General features: G+C 40.4%; 1 protein-coding gene across 2 annotated transcripts; it reads right to left on the reverse strand.

The window, feature by feature from the left end:
• Positions 1-40: 40 nt before the first annotated feature.
• Positions 41-12,291, reverse strand: LOC108992143 (DEAD-box ATP-dependent RNA helicase 24). Of its 2 annotated transcripts, XR_001996273.2 has the most exons (6): positions 11,554-12,291; positions 10,108-11,336; positions 1,490-1,529; positions 713-1,109; positions 456-595; positions 41-276 (listed from the first exon to the last, which is right to left on the reverse strand). XR_001996273.2 is itself a non-coding variant. In XM_018966605.2 (5 exons), exons 1-5 carry the CDS (start codon positions 12,146-12,148, stop codon positions 544-546), a joined length of 2,313 nt encoding a protein of 770 aa, XP_018822150.1. In that variant the 5' UTR covers positions 12,149-12,291; the 3' UTR covers positions 376-543. The 2 variants fall into 2 exon arrangements, 1 of the variants encoding a protein (XP_018822150.1); XM_018966605.2 differs by lacking the exon at positions 41-276 and having other exon boundaries at positions 376-595.
• Positions 12,292-14,021: the final 1,730 nt, after the last annotated feature.

The raw sequence follows: 14,021 nt of genomic DNA on the forward strand, positions 1-14,021 counted from the left end.
ATGTCTGTGTATCAGTGTATGCATACATTTTTTGAGGCAAAATATAGTAATTTCACATTACTTAAAAATAAATACAAACGGGAGAGGTTGAGGAGATTTAATAAGAAGAAGAAGAAGAAGAAGAAGAAGAGAGCGAACTGTATATGCATGGGTTTTTCAGCATCCTTCCTATCCAAATGAAAGATTTTCTATCCGACTAAAGGCTGCATCCCAAAAAGAATCAATTCATACCGTCTTTAATTATTGCACAGTGCTAGCTGGAGGATTTTACTATTTCTGTTCACAAAAAAAAAAAAAAATAGTGCTGTAAATTGTTGTCTTCTATCTAGGATCCCTCGTTCAGAACACCACAAAAGTATCAAAAAGCTAGAATCATACAGTAGGAACTAACTCCTTTTTACTTCTTTTATATAAGGAAATGTAGGAACTAACTTAAAAGCACAAAAAAAACTTACACCAATAACAACGGAATATCATGTCAGAGTTATACTAAGAGAAGAGAGTCGTTGACCATATGAAAGTAGTGTTGTTTAATTGTACAGATCACCGGTCCCAACCAGAGGGCCTCCGCCTTTCTCTACCTCTGTCTCTTGAACTGCAACGAGAACAACAAATTAACTTTATCAAGAACAAGCATCCAAAATCCAAATTTATTTTAGCAGAATATTAAACCACTAGATAAAAACTATGCAACTTTAGCTTTAGATATAACCTCTCCGAGTTCTTTTTATTTGCATTTTCTGAGGAGCTGTGATTGGTGCCGATGCCTGACATAGCAGGACTGAATGAACTGGTCGTTTGTGTTTTATATATATCTCCACCAATTGAACCACCAGACACAAAGCCAGATAGTGCTGTTCCCTTGTTGGCATAGGCACTTGAACTGTTACTCATTCCCTGGCTCTGTGAATTTGATGCAGCAGCAACAAAGTTACTCTTAAACTGTGCCATCATTCCCGTCCTGAGTGAATTAACAGCAGCAGATCGACTTGGAACAGAGCTGGAGGAAGTATTATTGGATTCTGGAGTATAGCCAATGCCCAAACCAAAATCAACCCCACGAACACCCCGACCACTGCCACCACCCCTCCCTCTACCCTTTTTCCCTCCTGCACAAGACATCAAACAAACATCCAGTAAAAAGCCACCAAAAGATTCTAAGCGGAGTGTTTTATAAACCAGCAATACCAAACATCCCTATCTCCCATATATTTCATCATCTTAATCACATCAACCAAGTGCTGCACTGATTGGAAGACAATCTAGTTTCTTAACATTCCAGGCAATACCATAGGCATTGAATTATTGCATAATGGCAAAGGCATTAGAATACCATTTTTTGATAATTAATCGAAGATTTTATAAAAACAAAAGGCATAACCCAAGTATACAGGACATTTTCAAGATGAAGCATATAGGCATTAGAAAAACAATTTTTGCCGAATAAGAACCACATAGCAAGATAAAATAAAATCAAATAAAACCTTACCTCCTTTTCTTGCATCACGTTTGGACCTGAATCTCCCATCCTAATGTTTACAAGATAAATGTCATTTAACCAGATAAAACAAGAAAGTCAGACCTAAAAACTAGTGCCATATCTGAAGATATCAAAAAGAGAAAATAATAAATGGGAATTGTAAATGTTCCAAGCATGAGATAGTATCATTCAAGACAATAACCCAGATGGCCGAGTCAAGGAGAGGGAAACTATACCAAGAAAGGGTGTACCAAAAATTGAAGCAGAAGTAACACTGGGCATAAAGTAGAAAACTTTTTATCAGTAAACAAAATTTTATTGATTATTTTTTTTATATAGGTAATCATAGAAATTTTATTAATAGAAATAGGCAAAGCCCAAATACACAGGTAGTATACATGAGAAACACCTAGTTAGGGTTTACGATCGAAAGAAGCAAGTCATGAATATTTAGTCCATTATAAACAATGGTTCCTGCCCATAAAAGCAAAGACTTAAAGAAGAAAAGTTTAAGTTCCTCTGTTGTTCTCTCATAGTCTTCAAAACTTCTTGCATTTCTTTCCCTCCAGATACACCAACACATACAAACAAGAACCATACGCCAAATGACTGCCACCTAGGAGTTACCCTAAATGCCTCTCCAACTTGCAAGGAAATCCACCAATCTAAGAGGCATGACCCAAGACAAATCGACTCTCGTGAAAAAATCATCTCACATGACCCTGGCCACCTCGCAATGTAGAAGCAAATGATCTACCAATTTGCCCTGCTTCTTACACATACAACACCAATCAGTCACAATTACCAGACGCTTCCTCAGGTTATCTGTAGTCAGGATCTTGTTCAATGTTGTTGTCCAAACAAAAAAAAGCCGCTTTTGAAGGAGCTTTTGTCTGCCATATACTCTTCCATGGGAACATGGCCAAACTAGGACTCGTTAGAGCTTGGTAAAATGAACTAACAGTGAAGTTGTCTTTCTTAGAATGACTCCAATGCATCTTGTCCCCGGTATCCCCTGATATACTTACTGAATACAATGTCGCAAAGAACCCTAAAATAATTTCGACCTCCCAATCTTTGGCTGCCCTAATGAAATCAATATTCCGTTGATTTCATTAATAGTTTTTGGTATGATCAATAATCGTTGCATCCTTTTCTCTTGCAAGCTCAAAAATAGCCGGGAATGTGACTTGAAGGCTATGGTCACCACACCATTTATCATACCAAAAACTGACGCGAGAACCATCACCCACCACCAAATGTTCATGTCCTCTAAATGTCTCCCAATGTCTCCTTATATATTTCCATAACCCCAATCCATATGTGCCTCGTACCTCATTCGAGTACCAACCTCCCCAAGCCTCTCCAAATTTAGAATCTATAATCAACTTCCATAAAGCCTCCCTTTTAAGTTGGTACCTCCACAACCATTTTCCCAAAAGAGCTTGATTGAATTTTACTAATTGGCGAATCTCCAACCCTCGCCCACAAATAGGTATACAAACCGTTGACCAATTGACCAGATGAAATTTAAACTCATCCCCCAAACCACTCCACAAGAAATCCCTTTGTAATTTCTCAATACGATTAGCTACCTTTGTAGGAAGCGGAAACAAAGACAAAAAATACGTGGGTAAGTTTGAAATAGTGCTTTTAATCAAAGTCAATCTACCACCTTTCGACAAATATCACCTTTTCCAAGAAGCCAACCTGCGCTCCACCCTTTCAACCACTCCATCCCAGATCCTTTCAGATTTAAAAGAGGCACCCAATGGTAAACCAAGGTATTTTAGAGGCAGTGAAGATACCTTGCATCCCAAGAGTGTAGCTAATGATTCCGCTTCATGAACAACCCCCACTAGCACTAATTCAGACTTTGAAAGGTTAATACTAAGCCTGATGTAGCTTCAAAGCAAAGGAGTAGCGCCCTCAAGGCCAGAATTTGACCAAGATGTGCACCGCAAAAAATTAGTGTCATAAGCAAATAACATGTGAGAAATGTTAAGATCGCCATTCCCTACCGGAAAACCATAAAGAAAGCCCCCATCCACCAGGCTCTCAATCATCTTAATTAGAGCTTCCACGATGAATAAAAAAAAAGTAGAGGGGAAAGAGGATCTCCCTGTCTCAAACCACGGGAAGAGTTGAAGAAACCCGCCGGTGAACCATTCACCAAAATAGAGAATCGCACTAAAGAGATACAAAATTCTATCCATTTTTGTCATTTCCTCCCCAAAACAACATCTTGCAAGTAGATAAAGTAAGAACTGCCAATTGACGTGGTCTTAAGCTTTCTCCATGTCTAGTTTACAAAGTAGCCAGGGTTCTCTAGATTTTAAACGTCTATCCAAAACTTCATTTGCAATGAGGACCGAATCAAGAATTTGTCGCCCTTTTACAAAAGCATTTTGTGGCTTTGAAATTAGCTTTTCCACCACCAAGCTCAATCTATTCGCAAGCACCTTGGAGAGGATCTTATACACCCCATTCACAAGACTAATGGGGTGATAGTCTTTAATATCCACAGACCCTATCTTTTTGGGAATTAGAGCTAGAAAGGTAGAATTAAGGCTCTTTTAGAATCCAACATAAGCATGAAAATCATGAATGAATTTCATAAGGTCTTCCTTAATCACCTCCCAACAAGCTTGATAGAGTCCCATAGTAAATCCATCCGGATCCAAAGCCTTATCACTAGCCAAACCTCTAATTACTTTGCAAACTTCCTCTTTTGCAAACGGCCTCTCTAGCCATGCTGCACTCTGCTGATCTAGTACTGAAAATGATAAACTGTCCACTTTTGGTCGCCAATTGTGTTCTTCAAAAAGCAATTGAAGATAATATTGCTCAATATGGTTTTTTTATTGTCACCCGGTCTGACATACCTCCCCATCTACCATCAGTGTATCAGTTGTTCCTCCTGTGAGAGTTAGCCACCCTGTGGAAGAATTTCGTACACTTATCTCCCTCCTTAACCCATAGGGCCCTTAATTTTTGTCTCCATGAAATCTTCTCCATCAGTGTTACTCATTCTAGTTCAGCCACAACCTGACACTTGCAAGTTTTTTCTGATTCGGAGAGAGTTCTAGCTTCCTCCTCGCCCTCCAAACCCTGTAGCTCCTCAACTAGAGAGCGCCTCTGTTGAAGTACATTGCCAAAAACTTGTTCATTCCATTGTTTCAGGTCCATTTTCAGCGCTTGCAACTTTTTTGCCATTATGAAGCTTGGAGAGCCTTCAAAGTTGTAAGCAATCCACCATAGTCTGACCCTGTCTACAAAACCATCAGTTTTAAGCCACATATTCTCAAATTTAAAATACCTTTTACCCCATTGGATACCTCCGCAAACTAGAATGATGGGAAAGTGATCAGAACATAGACGAGGTAATTTTCTTTGAGCAACCTCTAAATAATGTACCTCCCATTCAGGGGTTAACAAAAATCGGTCAATCCTTGACCAAGATGGGACTTCTTGGTTGTTAGACCAAGTGAAGTGCCTCTTAATAGTGAAATATCCATAAGCTCCTGTTCTGAGATGAAATCAGAGAAACCCCTCAAAGCGGGAGTGATGTGGGATACACCTGAACTTTCACTTGGATATCGAGTTATGTTAAAATCACCCCCAATGCAACTTGGTAATTCCACCAATTAAGAATTCCGGCCAATTCTTCCCACAAAAGCCTTCTTTCCCAATCTAAATTAGGGCCATAGACTCCAGCAAAAGCCCATTTAAAGCCATCTTCTACATTCACAAAAGAGCATGCTACAGTGAACTCACCCACACATTTCTTCACCATTTCCACCACTCTTTTATCAAACATAATTATGACACCCCCAGATGCTCTTTTTGATGGCAGATAAGACCATCCGACATGTTGCCCTCTCCATAGGCTACGAACTAGTTGGCTTGTAAAAGTTTTCAACTTAGTCTCCTGTAAACAAATAATATCACCCTTCCATTGCCGAAGTAAATTTCTCACTTGGAGCTGCTTATTTAGTTCATGCAGCCCCCTCACGTTCCATGATATAATTTTTTGCTTCATGGACCAACCTTCTTAACCCTCCCCTTGCCACACTCCCGATTAGAGCTTTTCTCTCCCCTATCATCCTTCATTGCCCACATAAGCCGCCTGAGTTCTCTTTCATTCTTCTTATCCAAAATAATGGATTGCTTGGATTTAGCTTGAGTATGTGCAGCCTCAATGGCTGTAAGTAAAGCCAAAAATTCGGTCTCAAATCCCTCACATGTAATCCCTACATAGTGTTTAAGATATATTGCTTTCTAGATAACCCAGTCAGACGCCTAGGGATGAAAAGAGTATATGGGGATAGGTTCATCCTCCCCATCCTTAGTAGCCTCAAACAGAACCATAGGACCAACCTCCCCCAATATACCCATTAGTTCTATATTACCGGAAGCAACAACCCCTTTTGTAATGGAAGAAGAATTATTTTCCGTTAACTGAACAGGCCTGGGGTGGTGACTGGCCACCAGCTCCGACTCCATTGGTGCAAACTATGATATCCCGCCATGCTCCAAAGCTTCCAACGACTTTGTCGTCTCCTCCAAAGGTAGAGTCGAAGTAACTGCCGAAGTTACTGTTGTAGTATTTACCACCGAGGTAACAGGTGGTAGCCCAGACTACCAAGTCTGTGCCCCACCCACTTGTTTCGTGAACTCCTGTGAGTAACCCTGCTCAGTTTCAGTTGGTCCTGACGAGAGCATTGGGCACGAGATCGTCGCTGAGGACATTGCCGTTGTATACACCGCCGTGGTGAACTCAAATGGCCCACCCACTTGTTCCATGGACACGTGCGCGAGACATTACTTTGTTTCGTTTGTTCTCGACAAGAGTTGGTAGGCGTAAGATCTGCCGGAATCTCCAGTAGTGATTACAGGCGATGGGACAAGGGGTTCTGCATGCTGATGGCCAAGATCCATGGGCCTAGGCCCAGCTGACTTGATGAGACCAGAAGATGAGCCCTTTTCAATAGGCCCCAATAGCTTGATAGGCCCGTCTTTCTTTTTGAGGCTCCATTTCATAATTGGGCTTTTTCGGCCCAAACTAACCTTGGCCTTTCCTTTATCTAGCCTAACCCACTTTTTGTTACCTGATTTCTGCTGGTCTTGGCCCAAGCCCAGGCCCGAATCTTTATCTATAATAGAAATCAGTGCTTTAGGCCTTGTTTGTTTTCAGAAAACATCTCATCTCATCTAATCATTACAACTTTTCCAACTTCCAATACAAAATAAAATAAACAATTCAATTTTTTCATATCCCAAAACAAGAATAATATTAAAAAATATATTCTAAGAATACTTTATTCAACTTTTTAACTTTAATCTCAACTCATCTCATCTCATTTCATCTCATCTGCGAAAACAAACGAGCCTTTAATCTCCTTCCTCAAAGATTTCACTTCCTCCTTCACACTGACAAACTATCTTTTCAAAAGAGAAAACGCCTTCTGTAGTTCACTTTCTTCTTGGCAGACATGGGATAGAGTCCCACTTCCCATTTCAAGTAAAACTCTTCTGACCATTCCAGAATTCACGTTCCCTGCCATTCCACCTTTTCTGTTTTTCTCTAACACCAAGAGATAGCTTGTACCTCCCTGCACTGCCGCCCTACTCCCTGCACTACCCAACGCCGCCTCTGCGTACAATTTGTTATGCCTCACAATCTCCTTCCCCTTGTCCATTGTTCTGTCCATTCTTGCTTGCATACATAGGCATAGCTTGTTTCATTTCCCTTGAGAAGTACTTCCAGCCCCCTCCTTCTATCCCTTTTGGGATTACTAGAGGACCCCAATGCCCACCACCTCCATATTCAGTTATTTCCAAGTAGCTTCCAAATGCATTTGTTCGACGATGTACAAATAGAGCCTTCGAGCCATCCCGATATGACTTGTAAAAAGTTTTGTTTCCGGCCAATGAGCTACATTCTTCCAAGGTGTTGGCCATCCAACGCGCACTGCTAAGACTAAAAACCATTTCCTTAGTAGTCTTACGGCTCCGCTCAGTGATACGAATACAGTTTCCCCCATCTAGAGATAATGCAAAAATCTTCTCCATCAACAGTTGTTTCATCAGACCCATCTTATGAAGATAACATAATCTTAACAAGAATGAATCCGGGAAAAATCACCAGAAAATTTTGCCATTGGAAAGAGTAGTTTTCATGTGTACGGAGAGAAAAAGATAAATTAAATGGTAAACCACTTCAACAAATGGAGGTATAAATCTTGTAAACTTGGAAACATGATAGAACTGCAGAGGGCAAGAAGCATATTTTATTGATTATAAGAATAGGCAAGAGCCCAAGATACGGGACAAGGCATAAAGTAGAAAACTATTGGAAGAGAACAGCACAACAGTCAGAATCTACCAGCTCTTGCCAAAAAAAAAGGGGATATTTATGCCCCTTGTTGCAAAAATCTTGAACCTAGAGTTCTACACTCATACCTATATGACATGATTTGTGAACACAAGTTGCAATTTAATTATGCACCAGCCACAACACCTTATCCTGGTGGTTTTCGGTTACTTGGTATACATGCTTTTCAAGGGTCAAGTTGTTTTAGGGAAATGTAAAGTTTGCAAAGTAACCCTTATTGGTATGTACTAGAAGTAAAGTGTAGAGGAACGAACATTGCAATGGGTTTCCCCATCTTCCACCACAGACAACAGAAATAATAACTCAAGAGTGGGCATGGGCCTTGACTTAGAGAGGCTTAGTCACCCTCTCGGGGAAGGATCAAAGCCACACAATCAAGAGAAAGGATTATCAAATGGTTGTTCATCGTGGTATCAGATTTTGATGGTATTCTTCAAATGGTTGTTCATCCTTCTACTTCAGATAATGACATAATGCCAATATGGCTTACCCTATGGGTAATTCCAACTTTGAGATATCAAGTGGGGCTGTCTCGGCCCATTTTGGTGTGAAGTGTACTTTGGTAGTTTCTTTAGGTCCCTTTAGAATGTTGGCTAATTCTATTGGGTGGGGTGTTGTGGCTAGTCCTTACAAAGCTGAAGGAAAAGGCAAGGGCTTTTGTCGACTTAGATAGGTGTGAAGAGGGTGAATTTGGTCGAGGTTTTTTGATAAGAAATTTGGTGGAGGTTTTTTTATAAGAAATTTGGTGGAGGTTTATCGGTCTTGAATGGCCTAGACTTGGTAGTGTTCTCTGAAGAGGATCCCCTCCCATTGAAGGTTGCTGCCAATTGCCAAGAAGGTTAAGGGAAAAAATCTTCACTCTGGGTTTGGAAGATCATGAAAGATATTTTTCATGTGGTGGAACTTTCATGTGATTGTTATGAGAAGTCCCTTGAGGCCCAGTTTACAGCCATTGAAGCAAGTCATTCCCTTGAGATGGAAGCCTTCAGCCTCTTGAACAGGATTAAAAAAAAAAAGGTGATAGAGAGAGTTAAGAAGGTTATACTCCTCCATGAACTATGATTGTGGAAGTGCGAGTTGTGGTAAAGGGAAGATTGAGGTGGGCATATAAAGGCCACATTGTGCATTGGCTTGTGTTTGATCGAGGATGGAGTCCTCAATTCTGATTTTATTTTGTGCGTTTATGATTCTTTTTAAGGCTTCAAGGGGAGCTCATTGCATAGCTTGTAGGGTTTTGTGTGTTATGATCTCTAGAAGGCTAGTTTGTTTCTCTGGGATAGAACGTGGTGGGTTCCAGCTTCGTCTGGTGGTATTTTCCTTCCCTTTTTTCCTGATTAGGTGGTTTTCCATGTATACTTCTTGTGTTCTTGCGTACAGACTTTGGTTTTTAATGAGTTTCAATTACTTATTAAAAAAACCATTAAGTGAGATGGATTGTAAATAGTAATGAGATAAGTTGTGAATAGTAGTGAGATTTGTGAGTTAAAGTTGCTGAATAGTAATGAATAGTAGTGAGATGAGTTGAGATAACTTGAGATGAGTTGAGATAGGCTGAGATGAGTTGCGAATCCAAACGTCTCCTAAGTGTGGTGAAGTTTACAAGATGCATTATCATTCATTAAAGATTAGGCATGCATTTTCCATCCTGTAAAAGTCCAAAAATCCACTGGTGACCAGTGAGAAATATTACAAATGCCGAGAAGTTCAGCATGCCATAAAGCAGATGATAGATTAATACTGGTCTCAAGATTTTGTAGCCAATTCTGTATCCCTAGTAATCCCCCAACTTCTATCCAAGAACAACTTAAAGATAGGTAGTCCATTATATCCCAATTTAAAGCACTAGTGATCCTAAGAGTTATTAGTCACAACTAGGACATACCGAATCTGTAAATTGAAATCTAACTATTAATTACCTCACAATTTATTCGGTAACATAACATGTAATATTTACACATCACCTAGGACATACAAAATCCTTCTAGAAGATAGGCCTAAATTAATAATTGTTCCACTAATTCCATCTGCAGCACAACTTACTGCAATTTGGAAAATTTCATTATACTAGCAAACTAGAAACCTATCTACCATGCGTATAAGAGTGTAATGTAGATACGAATAAAAAGAAGTTAATTGGTTTTGTATCAATTATCCTAGCAAAAGGAACAAACAGATCAAAACCATAATACAAGTTATCAAAATGAAAATCATCAATAAAATCAAAGGTTACCTTCATAGCAAGATCCATCAGTTCTACGGACACATTCTGACCAGCAGCAACCAAACTATTAACCAATTCACCAGCAAACCGTGCTTCTTTCTGAGTAATTAGTGTATATGCAGTCCCATCTTTGTCACCAGCACGGCCTGTTCTACCAATACGATGGACATGCATGTCCATGTCTCTGGCAATATCAAAGTTCACAACTGATTTAATCGACTTGATGTCAAGACCACGGGCAGCAACATCAGTTGCAATAAGAACGTGATAGATGCCAGATTTAAATTTTTGCAAAATTTCCATACGAGAAGCCTGGTCCTTGTCACCATGAAGAGCTGCAACTTTAAAACCTGTCTGAGCCAGCTGTGATTCAATCTCATCCACCGTGGCTTTTTTTGAAGCAAACACTAAAACATCTCCATCATCGATCATTTTGGGTAGCTGTTCAAGCAACCAAGGCAACTTCTCTGCATCAGAAGGAATTACATGAACTACCTGAGTAATATCCTCATTGGCCATTCCCACCTCCCCCACTGTAACTCTTACAGGATCAGTAAGGATTTCCCTAGCTAGCTTCTCGACTTTACGAGGCATTGTGGCAGAAAATAATAAGGTCTGGCGATCTGGCCTAATCTGACCAACAATAGACCTAACTTGCGGCTCAAATCCAAGGTCAAACATCCGATCAGCCTCATCAAGTACCAAGTAGGTTGTTCTTAACATCGTCAGTGCCTTTATCTTTATCATGTCTATCAACCTCCCGGGAGTAGCAACCACTATCTCACAGCCAGCTTTAAGCTCTTTCAACTGATCAAATTTTGACATGCCACCATAGACAGCAGAGACACGTATTCCATTTGACTTGGAAAATTTCTTGGCCTCTAAGTATATTTGGTGAGCTAGCTCTCTAGTTGGTGCACAAATTACTCCTATAGGACCCTCCTCTTTCTCCAGTTCAGGCTGATCCATAATATGGACAATCATGGGAAGTACAAAAGCAGCAGTTTTACCAGAACCCGTCTTTGCTATTCCAATGATATCCCTCCCGGAGAGCACAATCGGTAAAGCTTGGCACTGTATTGATGTAGGCTTCTCATAACCTTGCTTCTTTATCGCATTCATGAGCTGCGGAGAAAACCCAGAGTCTTCAAATGTCTTAATTGGCTTTGGGACATCAAAACCCGAGACCCGAATAGCCAAGCTCTTCCGGTACTCAGCAACATCCTGCTCACTCATCCCTAAAGCAGCGAACCAAATTAGAAATTACTCAAGTTATTGCAGTTTCTTCACTGTTTTTTCTCACTTAATGAGAACTTATATTCACATGCATTCATATTTATAGACCTCTCTGTGATTAGGAATTGTGCAGGAAGAAACACACAAAGAGAGAAACCAAGTATAATTTCAACCCCTTTTTAACCAAAATCAGTCACTGTATACATTTATCATAAGTACCCGATATCGAGTCCTTCTCCTCGTAGAAATCCTTATTGAAGGGCTCGTACTCGATCTCGCTGTGGTCCAGAGGCAGAATGGGCTCGATCCGCTTCTTGTCCAGGACCACCACGGGGTTGTCATCCGAGTCGTACTCCACCATCCCGGCGTCCACGGCCTTGGCGGCCGCGTAAACCTCCTCATCGGAGTCGTAGCCAGCGTGTAGTGCCTCCGACGCCAGCGTGAGCCCCAAATCCTTCTTCGCCAAGAGGAAGCTCTCCATGGGATCGTCGTCCAAGTCGTCCTTGTACCTCTCGGCCTTCTCCTTGGGCTTCGGAGTCGGCGCCGAACGCATCTCCTCCTGGATGCCCTCCATGAACGCGTCGAGAGGGTCGATTTCCTCATTTACATCCTCCTCGTTCTTGTTGGCGGCGGCAGAGGCGTCGTTATCTTCGTAATCGATATTGTCAAGGTCGGTGTCCTCGTAGTTGTCATGGGGAAGGGATGAGGAGGAAGGAGGGACGTAAAGTCGCTGAGGGGGTTGGGAGCGCTCGAAGTTGTAGGTGGGTTGGCGGTTGATGCCGAAGCCTTCGAAGCCGAACTTTCGCTTCGACATGGTTGTATTGCTCGAGCTCTTGGAGTTGCTGGCAGAGAAGCAGGCTTTTGGGTTTGTTTAGGTTTCTGCGCTGTGCAACGACGGAGGCCGACTTCGAGAGAGATAAAATTAGGGGAAACTACGCACGCTGATAGCTGTCGGACGGGTCGGTTCAATTTAACCGGATCCAACTATTATAAAAAGATAAACTCGAAGAATAATTCTTTATGCATTCCCACTAAGACTGCAACCCAATCAACTCCAACTGGGTCTGGACCCGGTCCGACCCAACCTACTATTATTTACAGGATAACCCGATTCGACCCGGGTCGGGTCTTTTTTCCCTTTTGTTTTGTTCTTTTTTTTCTCTTTCTTGCTTCCTGCTATATAAACTATATGAACGTTGGTATCACAAAACAAGTCAATAAGATCTCAAAAATATAAAGATGAACTTATAAAACTATCTATTACAAAAATATCTAAATTAGTCTTTCCTTAGAACTAATAAAAAAAATGTACAAAAGCCATCTATTACAAAAACTATCTAAATTACAAAAATATGAACATCAACTTATAAAGGACTGAGAAGTAAGACTGTTCATCCGGGCCGAATTTTTTTCCAGTCCAGTCCGGTACCCACATGATTAAAACCGGTTTCATCCGACTCGGGTATCGGATTTTAAATCCAGAACCCCAGATTTAAACCCGGTACTCGGATTTTTTTTTAAACCCACGTATCACCCGAAGCAAAAGCAAATTCATCACTCTTTACTCCTTCAGATCTCTCTCTCTCTGCAACTTGCGCTGATGTCCTCTCTCCCTCTCTCTCTCTCTCTCTCTCTCATCAGGGTCCCATTCCGCGACCAAGTGAGGGAAATTTTGGTATTTTCTGTCATGGGCTTGAGTTTTGGACTATTAAGTGCCGAAACCCTAGCATTCCTCTGCCGAGTGCCGAAACCCTAATACTCTTAGATCTACTCCTAGATCAAAGATGTGGCTTTGAGTTGTTTTTGCTTTTTTGTTCTAGATCTACTCTTATATCTGATCCCATAATTTGCATTATATTTTCTATTTATTTGTTGATATTAGAATCCTTGATGTGCTCTGATATCTGGGTTGTTTTTTTTTTTTTTTGGTTGTTTTTTGGGTTGATAATCCCCTAGTGACCACAATCTGTCTTGCCATCGGGCTTTCAGCAAAGATTTTCCCAATTTGCAAGGTGCTATGTCTAGGTTTGCTACGTAAAGCGTCGTCTTCATCCTCATGTTGTTGTCTTCATCCTTGGGTATGTTTTATCCTCTATGTTTGTTTTGTTCTCTCTTTATTGATTTTGAGTTTGTTTTGATGAGAATGTTTGAATGTTTGAGGAATATTTTTATAGGTTAGATCTGTTTGAATGTTTGAGAAGTATTTTTATGGGTTAGATCTGTTTGAATGTTTGAGGAATATATGTTTAGATCTATTTGAATGTTTGAGGAGTATTTTTATGGATTAGATATGTTCTGTGAGCTTTGCTTGATGACATTAGTTCTGAATTCTTTTTGGTTATGCGACATTAGCTCTTTGGTTTTTATTATCCTTAATGTAATGCAGAATCCTTCTAGTTTGTCTCTTGTAGCTGCTGTTGAATTTCAGGATCAACTTAGAAAAATACTTTGAATTTGCATTTAGTATTGTTACATATGACATTACAAATGCAGCGAGCTTATAATTACTTATACCATATTATGTTAACTTGGTTGATGAGTTAAATAGATAATGGTGACAAAGTCAGTCGACATTAGGACATTTGTCTTAGAGGGCTTTCTAGAATATATATTTTTTATTAGAATAAGTTTAGAATAGGGATCTTTAGCACTAATCCCAATTGTCTGTCTGTTGGAGTCATAGAATT

This window comes from Juglans regia, chromosome 8 (genome assembly GCF_001411555.2).
Source record: "Juglans regia cultivar Chandler chromosome 8, Walnut 2.0, whole genome shotgun sequence".
NCBI lineage: Eukaryota > Viridiplantae > Streptophyta > Magnoliopsida > Fagales > Juglandaceae > Juglans > Juglans regia.

Coding starts and splice junctions, on each gene's coding strand:
- LOC108992143 (XM_018966605.2), bottom strand. CDS start 12,148: ATGTCGAAGCGAAAGTTCGGCTTCGAAGGCTTCGGCATCAACCGCCAA. Junction 11,337..11,553: donor GGAGAAGGACTCGATATCGG/GTACTTATGATA, acceptor TCGCTGCTTTAG/GGATGAGTGAGCAGGATGTT. Junction 1,530..10,107: donor TGATGGATCTTGCTATGAAG/GTAACCTTTGAT, acceptor TGTAAACATTAG/GATGGGAGATTCAGGTCCAA.